Raw genomic sequence first — 17,044 nt, 5'->3', positions numbered from 1 at the left:
ATTCTTATTTTGATGATCCTTGTCCATATTGTGGAAGACCCCACTGGTGAAAAAATTGTCAGAATATTCCCGGGACCGATTTGTGCGCACAATCTCAATCCTTTGAGTGGAATATTTGTAATATGTGTGGTGGTCAAGATGGCCATTGGGATGGTTGTCCTAATCCTGTTCATCCTTCTCTGAGCCCTTATTATAATCTTTCTAATGATGTTTCTGAGTTTGATAGGGGCAATGAAGTGCAGGATATGGAGCCTGATGCATATATTAGGGATATTCTGAGGCAAGTAGCAGAGCAACAGGATGAACTCAAAAAAGATATGAAAAGAATGAGGGCAGCAATCACAAGAATGAAGGCCAATATGGAAGAATTGAATGAAGAGAGCGAGTACCAGCAAACAGATAATTTTGAAAAAGTGGAGATTTTGAGCCATATGTCGCTGGTGGAACAATCCGAAAGATTAGAAATATATGAGGCTCAACATGAGGAAATTACAAATGAGATGAGATACTTTATAGAAGGAAGAGCCAAATTGGGACAAGAGATCGATAAATTTGGTACTACTATTCACGACTTAGAGGCTCAATTGAATACAAAGGTTGATACGTCTAACGCCCAACAAAACAGTAATGAGTTGTGTAAAGCTGAAAATGAGCTTATACGCCAAATTGAGGAGCTAAAAGTGGAGAGCCAATCACTCGAGAATATTTTTGTTGATGATGCCCATGTTGAGAAAAGTACACTAGAGCCATGTGAGGAAGTAGATAATGTTATATTTGAAGATTCTTGTGTATGTAAATATGAGGATGTAAAGAGTAATACAATTCTAGAGTTAGGGCGTATTGGTCCTCATTCCAATCATTTTTCCACATTGTGTTTAGATAGTAAGATAGTAATCAAGACATCTGAGCCTATGGGGGAGTCAAAGAGTGAGGATGAGAGTGCTTGTATTCTTGAATTTGTCATGCCAAAAAGCAAAAAATACATTCCTCATCTAAAGGCCGAGAAGTGTAGAGTGAAAAATTTATTACTTGGCCTGGTTATCATTGTAGCCCCACCACTTGAGCATAGCCGCAAACTGGATGCCATGTTAGGGGCTCAATTCATAAGTTCGAGGTGGAGGCAAAAAGTGATTCACGTCGTGCCGCTACGTTAAATCAGGCGCTTGTTGGGAGGCAACCCAACTTTACTGCTTTCTTTTATTTTTGTTTATATTTTATTTTATTTTATTTTTATTATTTTGTAGTATTTAGTTTTGTTTTGTAGGATTATGAGCATAGGAAGCAAAACCATTAGAAGAGTGCAAAAGCGAGCTAGATGGTGAGGACTAAGTATGGGGTGCCCACACAAAGGACGATGTCTGGGAAAAGTCTGAGTACCTCGTGAGGCGCTATTGCTTCGGCCTTTGACTTACCAGGGAGTCTCGTTTACCCTCTTATTATTTATAGTGTGCATTGAGGACATTGCAAAATTTTAAGTGTGGGGTGAGGAGATCGTTTGGATGAGTTTCTGTGCTATTTTAGCTTAGTTGTAGTACTCATTCTTAAGTGTAGTAGCTTTTGTGAAAAAAAAAAACAAAAAAAGTAGAAAAATTGGACTTTTCCCGATGATTGATCTCCTAGACAATTTTCTTGAGGGATTAAAGTCTAAACAAAAATCCAAAATATGTCTTTTAGCTTTCTTTAGGTAGTAATAATCCCCTGTGATTTTTCTTTGTGCCTCGGTTCTTTTTCATGGGATATAGTTTGAACCAGGTAGCTTTTTTCTTTCCGAGTAGATTAGGAATTTAGGGAATAAAAGGAGCAAGAATGATGAACCTAGGCGCCCTTGACTTGTTTGATAGTAACATATTTATGCTTTGGCATGTGTAGTATCTTCTGTATGATTTGAATTTATTGATGATGCCTTGTTAAATTGGATAGCATGTTTTGTGGCGCCTATGTCTCGTTTACATGACTTATGTTCACCTTGTGTTTAATACTTAATATCTCGTGGCTCCGTGAATACTTGCATTGCTTGAGAGTCGGAATGTGATCGTCTTTAGTGAGTCATGTGCCATGTGTGGTGAGGTTTTTGTGTTGTCCATGTATTGTACTTGTGTCTAGAACTTGCCCGGTATGTGAGTTGAAGCGAAATTTTAGGTGATGCTCGGTTTGAAAAATAATTTTAGGCTTTCTTTGATCTTTTTGAGCTTATTTATTATCACAAATAAAATCTATCCCTAGTTAACCCTTTTGAGCCTGTAGACCTTTTATTTGGTACCCACATTACAAGCCTATACCCTTTTTATTATTAATTAACATTGTTTTGATCCTTTTACCTCTTAAAGCACTTTAATTGTTAGATGAGCGCTAAAAGAAGTAAGAAGGGACTAAGTGTGGGGTGACTTTTGAGTGAAACCAATGAAAGAAAGAAGGGTGCAGTAAAATAATACACCACTAGCGGAACTTGAAAGAAAAAAAAAAGAAGAGAAAAATCTGGAAAAAAAGAAAGAAAAATATAGATGAATAAATTGTTGTCTTGTTCTTGCTAGTGGGTATGAATTAAAGTAGTGCTTAAAGAAAGAGAAAATATTGTTGGGGTGATATTATTTGTGAAATTGAAGTGATGTTGAAGAATTTGCGCTTAAGTTATTTGATGATGTGTTAAAGTGCTTAGGAGGTTGAGTCACTATTCCTAAAATATATCCTACCTTTCCCTTAGCCCACATTACAACCATGAAAAAGTCCTAATTGATTTTAGATCGAGCGAGCTTACATTAGTAGAGATTTACATTAAGGGCAAGCATATGGTACCAATTGCATGCATGTGACTTCTCTGTGAGAGTGAGCGATTTTCTTTGATATATGTGAGTCATTAAAATATTTGATCATGAGATTCGAAAATGTGGATTGAACTCGCTCTCTTGTTCTTGTTGTGAGGGCACATGGTTTCACGAAGGATAGGTAACGTTATTAGATTTCTCTATGATGTTGGGTGTTCAAGCCATGAGTGCATTGTGACATTGAGTCGGTTTTTGAGGCTAGGATTGTTGTGAGCATGTTGTCTTTGTTTGAATATTTTTAAAAGAATGACACAAGTAAAGGTAAGTGCATATGATGCATATTCTAGAGCCTAGTTGTGGCAAATGACCATAGTCATAGATGTAGTATGCTTTGAATGATAAGAGCTTAATTTTGTTTCGTCTACTATAGTGATGGTTTGTTCGAGGACGAACAAAGGTTTAAGTGTGGGGTGGTGATGTTGGGCATATTTCGATATGTGTTGATGTTACTTTACCCATGTTTTAACCGCTTTTTGATGCTATTTGATCTTTAAAATGCCCAACATGGTTTAATTATTGGTTTTATGACTAATTGAGTTATGTGTGATGAATTAGGGTGTTTGGAGTACAAAAATATAAAGAAAAGGTGCTCTAGGTAGAGGAAGAGGGGTTGGATTTCGTGCACCCTTAGCAGTGAAGTCGGCCCATAGCATCCGCCATAGCATCCGCACCTAGGCAAAGCTGAGAAGGAGGAACAAAGGGTGGATGCGACGCATCCACCCTAGCATGCGAAGCTGAGAAGTGGAGGATGAGGTGGATGCGACGCATCCACCCCAGCATCAATCCCTGTAGCCAAGTCGGATTAGGAATAGGAGAACTTTGGCCCACGACTTTTGTACGCAATATATAAGCTAAAAACGCCTCTTTTAGGGCATCTAACATATTGGGAAGAGGGAAAAAGCCACGACAAAGCTGTGGAGGCCGGAATTCATCAAGTTTCATCTTTCTCCTACCAAACTTAGTAATCTTTATGTTTCTTTGTATGATTTGTTGTTTGGCTACCATGTCTATATGGAGCTAAACTTCACGTTCTAGAGTTGTGGTTCTTTCATGACTATTGTTATTCGGATATTGATTTTGACTTCTTGATTTATCATATTAGTTTATTTATTCAATCTGGCGCTTATTTATTTGATTGCTTGATCACCAATTGAATATTATCTACGAATCTAGAATTGAACTCGAAAGTGGGAATTCTATATTGCATACAGGATTGAGTAGGGCAAGTTCTTGAACTCGGGTATCGGGAAACAAATTCGTGGTTAGGATAGACATATATCTAATTGCCTTGCTTGGTTGATTTACAGGAATTATAAATGCGTTCTTGTTGATTCTAACTCCATAGACATATAGGCGTTAGGTTAGCTTGAATAGGCGAGTAAGAACTCGACAGATTTTTATGAGCAATATTAACCCTGTCAACCAATAAGCTAGATAAATTAGTCGGCAAATTCAATTTAAGAATACAATAGGATTGTTAGATAGCCCATAACCCTAGATCGTTTTCATTACATTGATATCATAAAAATCTGCTCTTTCTCTGTTCAAAGTTCATTATTTATCTTTTTTATTTAATTAGTTTAGAATCAAATATTTTTAGGTTTAATTCTTGTTTAGATAATTATGATAGTCTAATTTAGTTAATAGTTAATCATAAGTCCTCGTGGGTTCGACATCTGACTTTTAGTCTCTTTATTACTTGACGACCGCGTATACTTGCGTGAGTGTGTTTGGTCACAACACTTGCTAGAGTCACATCATTGAATATTTAACCGCACCTTTGAAGATATACCGACTCGATCCGAGCTCTTGAAATTGGAATAAATTTGGGAACAGATCACAAAATTTTGTGATCTTTTCTATCAATGAATGAGAAGTCCGTTTTAAAATTGTCCGCCCTACACCCACCTTGACAGTACATACATGCTTCAACTGGAATAGTACATGGGTAGATTAGAAGTCATTAATTAGGAACAATGATTGCAATTTATAGAAATGATATTTCATTTCTTAATAATGAACATTAATATTTGTAAGGAATCCATTAAAGTTGGTATAAGCAAAACATAGGCAAGTCCATGTGAATGTATACGATATATTTAAACTATATAATGGATTTAATTTAAATTGCGGTGAAATTTTGTTTACATGATCAACATATCATAATAAGTTGTAGCAAGTACTTGTCTTATTTTTCGATTGATAATTCATTTTTATTGGACGACTACTCATAGTTATTTTGATAGAATGTTTTTTAATATGTCAGCATGCAGATATTAAACTCTTGTGGTAGTTAGCATGGTGTACAAATACCTAACTATTAGTTTGAAAATATACGAGGTTGAATTGTGGTTTTTTTACAAATAGTAGAGTATACTAATTTCCAGATTTTAAGTGAATAGGGGAAAATCTATTTAAGTAAATAACTTGAAAGATATTGTAATGTTTTTTTCAAGTGAAATGAATGTTCAAACATAATTTCAAAATATCAAATATCCTTTTTCAATTTAATTCCAAATACTATTTTTTTTTAAATCATAAATTTTATGTCCAAACGCCTCTTGAGAAAATTCAAAATTGTCAAATAGAAAATAAGGGAAACAAAGAATCAGTAATCTCTTGAAGTGGGCTTTTCAAGCTGAAAATCTGTCTCATTCCATAATTTACCTTTTAACCGCCAACGGTAAAAAGCCAGTCCCACTCTTAAGGCTCGTCTATATCTATGTTCCAAACTATCCAAACAAACACCCTTTCATCACCTGTCTTTCTGTCTCTCTGTTTTCTTTCTTTTTTGCTTCATTTAATTTTATATAATTCATCATCCCAAATCTTTCTTACGTACCCAATTCTGATCTTCTTTCATAATAATAATAGGAGTAACAATAATAATCTCTCAATCATATCTTTTCTCTCCTCTTTAAATTCCCTTTAATATCACCTTCTTTATTAAACGATCAGTTTTGTTCTTTCTTTCTCTCTCTCTCTTTAGGAAGTTGGAAAGTGATAATGTTGTCTTCATTACAAGGTTGTAATGGGTTTTTACAGCGTGCAAATTCTGGGCAATTTCTTCATCAGAGGAATAACAATAATGTGGTTGATGAATATGGAAAATCAACAAGGAAAAATAAATCAAAAGATGTAGCTTTAACACATGCCATGGCGGAGCGTAAACGTAGAGAAAGAATCAATGCACATCTTCATACTCTCAAGAAACTCTTTCCTCATCTCCCTAAAGTATGTTCTCTTCCCATCCTATCATTATACTACAAGTCTTTGGTTTCTGATTTTTATTTTTGTATAGATAGGATCGGTAAAGTCTACGTATACCTTACCTTTCTCATATCCCATTTATGGGATTACACTGTATAATATTATGTTTCTCAAATGTTTACTATTTTGTATATCAAATATGTTGTTCTAGTTGCATGAAGAAAGGGACAATAGACATACTTTAATGAAAACAAGCAAAAATGCATCGAGTTGTACGAACATATGGTGTTTATAAAATCAGATAGATTGTAAGATAACTATATATAATAAATTAAACTACCTTGATTGGCGTATATAATTTATACATTTGTACCTTTAAATCTTTGAAAATACACGGACGTTGGGTCATTTTATTTTCTTCTTTCGTCCCATTTAGAAATGTTTAGAAAATAAGAAGCTTATTGTGTAAAGTCGAAAGTGGAACGATATGCTTACCAGTTTCTTAGAATCACCATCTGCATATATAGTAGAATTTATTTGATTATGTTATCTATTGTACGTCTTGTTGCTAGCTGCAGTATTGGTAGCTAGAACCAATAAGATACACATCCGTGCCTGACATTATATATTCTCTTATCAAGATTACTTTGACTAAATTTTGGTACAAAATCGAATTGATTAATTTAAATTTTTTAACATTAAGATTTTTATATAATTTTCTTATATTTAAGTGATATAATTAAATAAGTTTTAACATGACAAATATTTTAGTACATGGGGGAAATATTTTTGCCTATAAGATGTTTTATTCTCACATAGCATGGTTCCATCATATATTGTATGGCTTTGAACCTGTAGTGTGTTCTTATAAGATCATTCATAAGGTAGTTAAAGTAAAATTAATCATACGTATTGATTGGTAATTTAATAAAATTGATATTACCAATTTGATATCACGTGTTAAGCTACACTTACAATTTTATTGTATATAATTTAAATTGTACCTTTTTATATATATGCGTGTTAATGCAGAAGGACAAGTCAAGAGTGCTAACGGAGGCAGTCACTCAACTGAAGGAACTACGGAAGAAGGTAGCTCAACAAATGGAAACACAGAAAGATAGTGAAGGAAACTACAATGGCAACAATGGGTTATCATCTTTCTTTCTACCCGGTGAAAATGATGAAGTATCAGTAAATTTCTGTGAAGAAAGTTACAATGATGAACAAACGGTCAAAGCTACGGTTTGTTGTGAGGACAGAATGGGGTTGAACCGGGACTTATCAGCGGCGGTTCGGTTAGTTCAAGGCCGGGTGATCAAGGCGGAGATGGCGACGGTCGGAGGCCGGACAAAGGCGGAGATGTTGGTGGTGTTGTGTAAGGCTGGTGGAGGAGAAAAAGACACTGGACAACTAAGACGGGCTTTAATGGCCGTTGTGGAAAATAGGTGTTTGGGCTTGGGAAGTTCTCTAAATTTGGGCCGGAGATTTGGTGATAAAAAATGGGCTTGTTTTGGTTGACTTGATTTGTCTGCTTGTAAACGGGCTTGAATTTGTGTGATGATAAATGGGCTTGGGCCTTGCTGATTGTTAGTTGTTAAAGGTTTGACCTTAGAGTTCACAATGTATAACAAGTTGTGACTAGCTAACTTGGCTATTAACAGGTGTATATGTGCCTTTTTTTTTTAATCTAATGTGCAATGAAATATGTAACCTTTACAAGTGGTTTCAATATTTATAATGTTTGTTAGACTTTCTTTATTTTGATGTTATATTTTGACTTCTAGGGTAAACCAAAAGAATATTTCAATCCTTATCATTGATCACATGTATTAACGTTTCATTTAGCAATACATGTTCATTACTTTTGATTATGTTCTAGTATTATAATTACACTTCATTCATTCCTAATGACATATTAGAGTAATCTCTTTATAATAAAAAAATGAAGTAAGTTTAAATTAAGAGACATTGGGGTGACTTGCTACAAAAACTTTTTTACAAGAAAAATGTTTTGACTTTTATACTCAAACTTTGTATTTCCAGGCTAGTCAATAAATGGTGACCAGGATAAATAAATCAAACAATTAGAAAAAGGAAAAAAAAGAAAGGAAAAGGCAACAAGAAAAGCACAGAAAAGTGAAAACGACGACGTGTGTGTGGAACAAGGGGGTGTTTTTTTTTTTTTGGGGGGGGGGGGGGGGGGGGGGTAATTCCAGGCACACGTATCAGATCAAAACGAAGCGAATAGCAAACTTACAGAGGTCGCTCAAAACAATCATGATTTCTCAGTTCTTCGTGCTTTCTCAGAGAGGCGATAGCATTGTCTTCCGTGACTGTGAGTTTTTTTTCTTATCTCTACGATTCACAATGTGTATTGCATAATTATTTCAGATCTCATTCTGGTAAAAAGAATTACATTGTGATTTTCGCTTTATCGATTCTTCCAATTCGTAGCTAAGGATTGAAATTGTACTTATTTTTACTTAAAGAGCACTTGAATCAAGTTTCAGTTTGCTGATCTGGAGTATAGAACTAACGAGCTTAAACTAGTTGATCGCTCTGTTCCTCCTTCCCCACCCCCCAAATTTTTATGGAATATTAGCTGTTCTTTTGGTTTTTAGAGTTCTGGACTGTTACTCTTTCGTTACATTTTTCTCGCTATAAGGCTTAGTGTATTATGGATTGACTGGATAATTGTGAATTTAGGTTCACGAAATGCTATATAGTGGTGAATTTGGCAGTTTGTTAAGCAGTAGGTCAATTGAAAATGAGCTTACAAGTTGAGTTATATTTGTAAAATTATGAGATATTTTGCGAATAAAAGCTGATTAATCTATTCGCCTTACTTTGAGCTTAAGATGTCAGGTTTCAATTTAAGCCATGTTTATTTATAGCTGGATTCTGAATATTGTCTTTGTTCGGAGTGGAGTTGGGAGGGAGGGGGGGGGGTAGTAAAAGAAAGGAGTTCAAATTCTCCAAAGTGCGTGATGGGTGTTTGATTATGTTATTAACACTGGGTCTTCATTGTTGTGAATGTAACCAATGCCTGTTGAGCACGGTTTTAGTGCTTGTGATGTGTTCGTTGGAAAAACTATGAAATAGTGAATTCCAGCAGTGACCTTCTTTTCCAAAGGAAAGTAAGGGCACTGAGAACAGGGAAATGGTTTATGTAACTAAGTTAACTGCACATAGCGATTGGAGCTCTCGTGGTAGTTCTTTCCTTATTTTCATTTTTATTGAGATGAATGATTCACGCAGATCATCCGCCCTTATCTTTTGGAATCACTGTCCTTATTTTCTTATTTATGTTTCTCTGCAATATAAATGAGGCTGAATCTGATGAGTTTCCCTTTACATTTACATGAAAGCAGATCGGGGTGATGTACCAAAAGGAAGTGCAGAGATCTTCTTCAGGAAAGTAAAGTTTTGGAAAGAAGACGGTGGAGAGGAAGCACCTCCTGTATTTGTAGGTATTCTTTTCTTTTGTAATTGATGAAATTTCCATATCTTTTGTTGGAAAGAGTTATAAAATTTTTTGTAAAGCAATGACTTATCACCACTTCTCTTCTCTGTCATTTATATTTGAAAGAATTTTCAATTATCAGTGTGGTAGCACATTATCCATCTCACTTCATTTTAATTAATAGAAGAATTCCCTCTTAGGATTGGTTTAAGAGGAGCAGAATTTTTAAACAACTAGAGACATTCAACTTCATTGATCAGTCTACCTATATAATATATTAATATTATAGAAAAACATTCGACTCCAAGTGTCCGTTGAGCAGTTCGGAAGTAGTAAAACGAGTGAATGAAGGTCCTCAGTAAACCATTCTAAAGCCCACAGTCTAGCCTGTTAGGCTTTCCCTGACTCATCGCACCGACAAAATTCTATTGTCCGTATATGGCCCTAAGCAGATCAGTTTCCTTATAGTAGGAGGTTTCAAACGTCTTCTCATATTAAAATCCAAATTATTCTTCCTCATTCATTAATTGCAGTTTCTATTGGATTTGTTGATTTGTCAAGAGGATTTTTATATGGGCGAGTGTGGAGTTGATCAATTCAAGGCTTCCCACATATGCCAGCTTGAAAAGATTTCAACTGACAGATAATTGGTTAAAGGGGAGCTGTCAATGACCATTGTTTTGTTTATTATGCGTATTCCTTCTACATGAAGCATTCAGTTTTGCAAATTGCAACTATGGAAAGAGGTGGTAATAGTGTTCTTTTTTTTTTCCTTGCAGAATGTGGATGGTGTGAACTACTTCCATGTGAAGGTAGTTGGTCTGCTTTTCGTCGCGACATCTAGGACAAATTTGTCGCCTTCTCTTGTATTGGAGCTTCTTCAGAGGATTGCACGTGTAATCAAAGATTACCTCGGTGTTCTAAATGAAGATTCGTTGCGTAAAAATTTTGTGCTGGTGTATGAGCTTCTGGATGAAGTTATTGTAATCCACTTGCCTTGTGCATATTTTCACGATCTTGCATTTCTTTCCTCAGATAGTCTGCAACGAATTAGACCCTCTGCCCATTTAGTTGGGACAATTTGAGTTTTTAAATTTGATGCCAATGAATTCATTTTCTTTTAATGGAAAGTGAAGCTTGAATAGTTAAGAACTACTTAATAATCTATCTAAAAGACTTCACAAAAAAATCTTTTTATTTGCAACAATCATTGGTTTCAAAATATTATCATAGCACCACAGTTATTATTAATAATATTATTAATATTATTTTAATTTTGCAATGTAAAGTTCTTCATCAAGTTCACACCGTATTATCATAGATTTTTTCTTAACCCCTTAATTATATTTACATCCCTGAGTGCCTGTAGTGTATATTAGAGTGATTCAGGATATGTATGATGGGCTAAGACACGGGTTAGGACAGCAGGAGGAGACTCTGACTACTTTCCGGTTGAGATGGGGTTGCATTAGGGATCAACACTTAGCCCGTTTTTGTTTTCCCTGGCGATGGATTCTTTGACGCGTCACATTCAAGGGGAGGTGCCTTGATGCTTGTTATTTGCGGATGACATAGTCCTGATTGATGAGACGCGAGGTGGCGTTAACGAGAGGCTGGAGGTCTGGAGACATACCCTAGAGTCTAAGAGTTTCAAGTTGAGCAGGACCAAGACAGAATACTTGGAGTGCAAGTTCAGCGTGCTACCCAGGAGGCGGACGGGGATGTGAGACTCGATACGCAAGTCATTCCCAGGAGAGAGATTTTCAAGTCTTTGGGATCTATAATTCAGAAGAATGGGGAAATAGATGAGGATGTCTCACACCGTATCGGAGTAGGGTGGATGAAGTGGAGGCTCGCTTCTGGTGTCTTGGGTAATAAGGATGTGCTATTGAGACTTAAGGGCAAGTTCTACAAGGTAGTGGTTAGACCGACCATGTTGTATGGGGCAGAATGTTGGCCAGTCAAAAAGTCCCATGTCCAGCAGATGAAAGTAGCGGAAATGAGGATGTTGAGATGGATGTGTGGGCATACTAGGTTGGATAGAATTAGGAATGAAGTTATTCGAGACAAGGTGGGAGTGGCCCCTGTGGAGGCAAAGATGCATGAGGCAAGGTTGAGATGGTTCGGGCATGTCAAGAGAAGAAGCACAGATGTCCCAGTCAGGAGATGTGAGAGGTTGGTCTTGAGAGGTGAGAGGAGGGGTAGAGGTAGGCCAAAGAAGTCTTGGGGAGAGGTGATCAGACGGGATATGGAGCAGCTTGAACTGACCGAGGACATGACCCTAGATAGGAGGGTGTAGAGGTTGAAGATTAAGGTAGAAGGTTAGTAGGTAGTCGTGCGTTTCCCTTTGTCTTCTCTAGTTCGATAGTATTAGTGCTAGTATGGTACCCTTTTTTTTTTCCTTAGTTTGCTATATTTGCATGCCTTGTTCCGTTACTATTTGCCATCGGTAATTCCGTAGTTTGCTAGCAGTACTTCGTTCATATTCTCGTGTGCTACCTTGGATTGATTTCTCTAATTATACTGTCTTGCTAATACTTGTTATCGATACCCCTTTCATATTCTCTGTTGATGTCTTAGATTTAGTTCTCTAATTATTTGTCTTGCTATTACTTGATATCAGGGCTTCCTTCACCTTCTTTAGCCGAGGGTCAATCGGAAACAGTCTCCCTGCCCTGGGGCAGGGGTAAGGCTGCGTACATCATACCCTCCCCAGACCCCACTTGAGGGATTATACTGAGTGGTGGTTGTTGTTGTTGTTATAAAGTTTGTCCTCAAGTTCACAATATTTATATATTGCGACATAGAAACTTAGGCAACTATGGCAACATATGACTAGTTTCTAAAACAGTGAAAGTATTCTTTAACTGAATGTTTCTTTTGGGTACTGTGCAGGTTTTGATTTCTTTGGCCCCATTAGGCATTTATCTATCCTTACTTTGTTGATAATGTCTTATGAGTTATTATCCGCTCACAGAAAATCCTGATTTATCTGAATCATCTGTTTGAAGTCGATACTATGTTCTTAAAATTTTCTTTATATTCTCCTTTTCGTGACAGGATTTTGGTTATGTGCAAACAACATCGACAGAAATCTTGAAGTCTTACATATTTAATGAGCCAATTATGGTTGATGCTGGCCGTCTGCCGCCTCTTGGTCCTGCTGCCATGTTCATGGTATGTTATGCTAACTTGGAAGTGTTGTTCTTAAAGGACCAGACCAGATGTTAATTTTCTTCATTTTCATTTGATTTATAGCTGTACCTTCGTTTATGCTATTGACCTTGTTAAATGCAGCAAGGAACCAAAAGAATGCCAGGGACAGCAATTACTAAATCTGTTGTGGCAAATGAACCCGGGGGAAGAAAGAGGGAGGAAATTTTCGTGGATATAATTGAAAAAATAAGCATTACTTTCAGCTCAAGTGTGAGTTTTCTACTTTGATTCTGAAACTTCAATTGTTTTACTCTCCTGTTGCAGCAACATCATGGGATGCTAAAGCATGTCTTGATTTGCTCATTGAAGGGAAAATTACTAGGAGTAAATGCATAGGAAAGATTGTTGAACTGAAACCTTTTAATTTTTGTTGTTGTTTTCCTATGAGAAGATATTAGGATGGTTAATTCTGATTTTTGTTAATCAAGCATCTCTCAGGCACTCAAATAGATTCTTTTTCTGATACTGATTATTTAAAAGGTTTAATCTCATTTGATTGTAGTAAGTTATTTTTTGTTAAGTACGATTCCAATAAAATATATTCTTTATACGTGTAAAATGCGTGGTTTATCTGTCCTTTTAGTACGTATTTCTTATCATTATGATGAATACAGGGATATATATTGACTTCTGAAATTGATGGGACCATCCAAATGAAGAGCTACCTTACTGGTAATCCAGAAATTAGATTAGCTCTAAATGAGGATCTGAGCATTGGAAGGGCCGGTGGGAGATCAGTTTATGGTAATCTAGTGTTCTAGTCACTAATGGACTCCTGCATTTTTTCTGCAGAATGATGATTCACCACATGTTAATTATCTTGCAATCTGAGAATTGTGTTGCTTATAAATTGCATTTATTTCATGTATTCCACTTATCCATGTGGTGCAATTGGTATGATCTAAGAAGTGATGATATCACATTTTATTCTAATAGATTATGGAGGTTCGGCTGGTTCTGGAGCAGTAATACTGGATGATTGCAATTTCCATGAATCTGTGCACCTTGATAGTTTTGATGTGGACAGGACCCTGACTCTGGTGAGTGACATTAGAATTAAAGTTAGAGAAAGCATGTTCTTGATATATTTATTATGTTTTTGTGATCGATTGTTGTTTCCCTGTGAGATCTGATGCTAAATCATGTTGCTTTATTAGGTTCCACCTGACGGTGAATTCCCTGTCATGAATTACCGGATAACCCAGGAATTCAAGCCTCCCTTTCGCATTAATACTTTGATTGAGGAAGCTGGATCACTTAAGGTAGACAACATTTACCTCCAATTTGAAAAAACTAAAACTCCTTGTAATAAGTTGTGGTTTAGGTAGTTGTCTGCATATTTGTTGTGTCAAGGAATAGAGTGATAGCACACGCTTTCTGTAACTTCTTTTTTGCTTTTTGTATCGTCAATTTTATGAGTATGTAGATAACCGGGACTTCTTTTGCTCTATTAGGCTGAAGTCATCTTGAAGATCCGTGCTGAATTTCCTTCAGACATCACTGCGAATACAATCTTGGTGCAAATGCCGCTGCCTACATATACAAGCAGGTAGTCTTCGCTTTAACCCTCTGCTCCGGAGCATCTTTATTGACTATTTTTTTTGCTGGCATTTCTTTTTGGAGCATTCTCATCGTCAACTGGGCATTCTGGTACTCTCTAATCTTGCATGTCATTTGGAGTATTTATTGTGTTGAAGGTGCACCAAAGTAACTGACCTTGTCTACCCTCACCAACTTTGTAGAGTAAGCTTTGAGTTGGAACCTGGTGCAGTTGGTCAAACAACTGATTTTAAGGAATCCAATAAGAGGCTTGAGTGGAGTTTGAAGAAGGTAATATATCCATCGTTCTCAAGCGATTCTTCTTACCTAATCTAGGCAGACTTATTATCTAAAAGTTCTTTAAAATAATTACTGATCTGCAATTTGATACAGATTCTCGGTGGGTCAGATCATACATTACGTGCCAAGCTAACATTTTCGCAAGAGTCACATGGTATGAAGAAGAAATATGCCAATCTCGTTTATTATTTCAGTACCGTATCCTGCAGTTCTGTTACCAAACATCCCTTCGATACATCGTGACTTGATTCTTGTAATTCTCCTATGGTCCTAATACAGGAAATATCACCAAGGAAGCTGGACCAGTGAGCATGACCTTCACAATCCCAATGTATAATCCTTCAAGGCTTCAGGTAAACAGTTATCTGATTAGATTTCTAGTCATAAGTTACAAGAAAAACAGCATCTCACCTAGTAGGAGTATTAAATTTGTTTGTTCATTATATACCAACTCGAATTTTGTTTTGGTTTAGGCGAAGAGTTTCCTTTTGGTCTTTTCTCTTCTCCTATGTTCTAGTAAAAAGATTACATTAAATGAAATAAATCATTGATAGTGTCTCTGGACAAGGAATTTTAGAAGGAGATCCTTTTGGACTACAGCTAACTGAGAAAACAGAGGTGGGGCTGCATGAAAATTTCCTCAAAGTAGTTTCATCAATTTAGCTACCTCATCTCTTCAGCAGAGGTGTGATATCCATTTTGAAGGAATTGAGATTTGAGCTGGAGAGATGAGTGAGGTAGTCACATCAAACAAGGTTTGTTTTCGAGAGAGGCTGTGATAGAGATTGTTTGTCAGGCTGTCCTCTGTGATAATTAAGGTTGGAAGGCTTGTATAAAGGGGAAGAGAATGATTCGGGATAGGGAATGAGGGACATAAGTTCAATAACTTCATTTGTCAGGCTGCCCTCTGTGATAACTAAGGTTGTGGAAGGCTTGTCTATAGGGGAAGAGAATGATTTAGGATAGGGAGTGAGGGACATATGTTCAATAACTAATGTAATATGTTGAACTGTGTTATACATTGGTCAATGTCATCTAGGTCAAACAGATACAAAAACCAAACTTTTAGATGTTTCCAGACATGAGGCAGATAACCCTGCACAAGAAATAAAAACAAATAAATAATTGTTGAATAAATAAATAAATGGTGTATATTATCTCTTCTCCACAAGTGATGGATTGGGGTTTGTTAATTTTTTATAATCTCTATCCTGATATCTGGATTTTTGTTGCAGGTGAAATATTTACAAATCGCAAAGAAGTCAAAAGCATATAATCCTTATCGGTGGGTGAGATATGTGACTCAGGCCAATTCCTATGTTGCTCGTATATGATGGCTATCGAGGCCTTTTCTAGCATTATTCCCTTGGTTTCCCCTTCTCTCGCTTTTTCACATGTTCCAAAACTTTTTTTGCCCATTCAGTTGAGGTTATCTTGAGTTCTATATAGTCTTTGCTAACTCTGTTTTTGGGCTTTCAAATGTGTGTACTAGATTGTCTAGATAATGATTCCAAAAGGAAAAATAAAAAACGTGTTCTCTCGTGATTCTAAATTTTAAACATTGTGCAATTAGTGGAAAATTTTGCTAATGTGACCCTTTTCTGCTGAAAGACAGATGAGACATAAATAGTAGTATTGTTGGGTACTTTGTAACGAAGTGGGATTAAATGAACTATGGAGATCATGTATAGCATAGAAAGTTGATGAATATTATTACTTGCCAGTAATCAGCAACATGGTATTGCTTATTTAATATTTAGTCAATAGCTATCATGGCCTATGGTACTTGTTGAAACTGTTGATGCAATCATGGCCTATAGCCTTCAATTCCTGAACGCAGGATTTATTTTTTTTCCTTTAACTTTTGCTTTTCTTGAGACGAAGAAAGGTTCGAAACCGTGGTGGTATGCCCATAATAGACAATCTATTGTTTGGAAGTGAGAGCGAGCTGGGGACAGAAGTAGAATCCAGCAACGTTGGCCCCCAGAACAGCTTCCTATTTGAATGTTTACTACTAGTAAATATCTTATGTGTCTTTTGAAGTCTTTATCGTTAATGTTATCATTGAGAGAGCTTCCATATTAGTCTGATCGAGAGAAACGGGTTTTGGGTCCACACATAATCGTGGGAAATTAATCTAAATAGTCTCTGTATAATCTATGTATATAATGCAGACAAGTAATGCAAAAGAATAAGTCCTTGTTAGGAAGACTATTCATGGGAATGGATTCCTAAAAGCATGCTTTTCACAATGTCTTCTTCTTTAAAAACATTATGCAAACACTAGTAGTAATTAAGATTCTTTCAAAAAGTAACACAACCTGTCAAACATTTAATTCAAACAGGCCTTGCAATCTTACCAAACACTTCATTATGCATGTCAAAAAATCGGAGTAGAAACTCTTTTCTAGCTGTTAGGACTGACTGCAATTAAGGTTGTTGTACACTAATAATAAACTCAATTCACACAGGTGGAGCACAATGAATTGTA

At 36.2% G+C, this 17,044-nt stretch overlaps 2 protein-coding genes across 2 annotated transcripts; both read left to right on the top strand.

Moving 5' to 3' along the window:
• Positions 1-5,660: 5,660 nt before the first annotated feature.
• LOC104088454 (transcription factor bHLH30-like) lies at positions 5,661-7,793 on the top strand. Its single transcript, XM_009593129.4, has 2 exons — positions 5,661-6,056; positions 7,065-7,793. The coding sequence occupies exons 1-2, from the start codon at positions 5,829-5,831 to the stop codon at positions 7,551-7,553; spliced, it is 717 nt and encodes a 238-aa protein (XP_009591424.1). The 5' UTR covers positions 5,661-5,828; the 3' UTR covers positions 7,554-7,793.
• A 446-nt stretch (positions 7,794-8,239) lies between these two features.
• On the top strand, positions 8,240-16,112 carry LOC104088455 (AP-4 complex subunit mu). Its single transcript, XM_009593130.4, has 13 exons — positions 8,240-8,370; positions 9,407-9,501; positions 10,278-10,481; positions 12,559-12,675; positions 12,796-12,924; positions 13,329-13,458; positions 13,651-13,754; positions 13,872-13,976; positions 14,169-14,263; positions 14,457-14,544; positions 14,647-14,707; positions 14,833-14,906; positions 15,789-16,112. The coding sequence occupies exons 1-13, from the start codon at positions 8,313-8,315 to the stop codon at positions 15,885-15,887; spliced, it is 1,359 nt and encodes a 452-aa protein (XP_009591425.1). The 5' UTR covers positions 8,240-8,312; the 3' UTR covers positions 15,888-16,112.
• The last annotated feature ends 932 nt before the right edge of the window (positions 16,113-17,044 follow it).

The sequence above is a fragment of the Nicotiana tomentosiformis genome, chromosome 4, assembly GCF_000390325.3.
Source record: "Nicotiana tomentosiformis chromosome 4, ASM39032v3, whole genome shotgun sequence".
In the NCBI taxonomy this organism is placed as follows: domain Eukaryota; kingdom Viridiplantae; phylum Streptophyta; class Magnoliopsida; order Solanales; family Solanaceae; genus Nicotiana; species Nicotiana tomentosiformis.
Note: the sequence above shows the minus strand (reverse complement) of the source record. Positions and strands in the feature narration are given on the sequence as shown.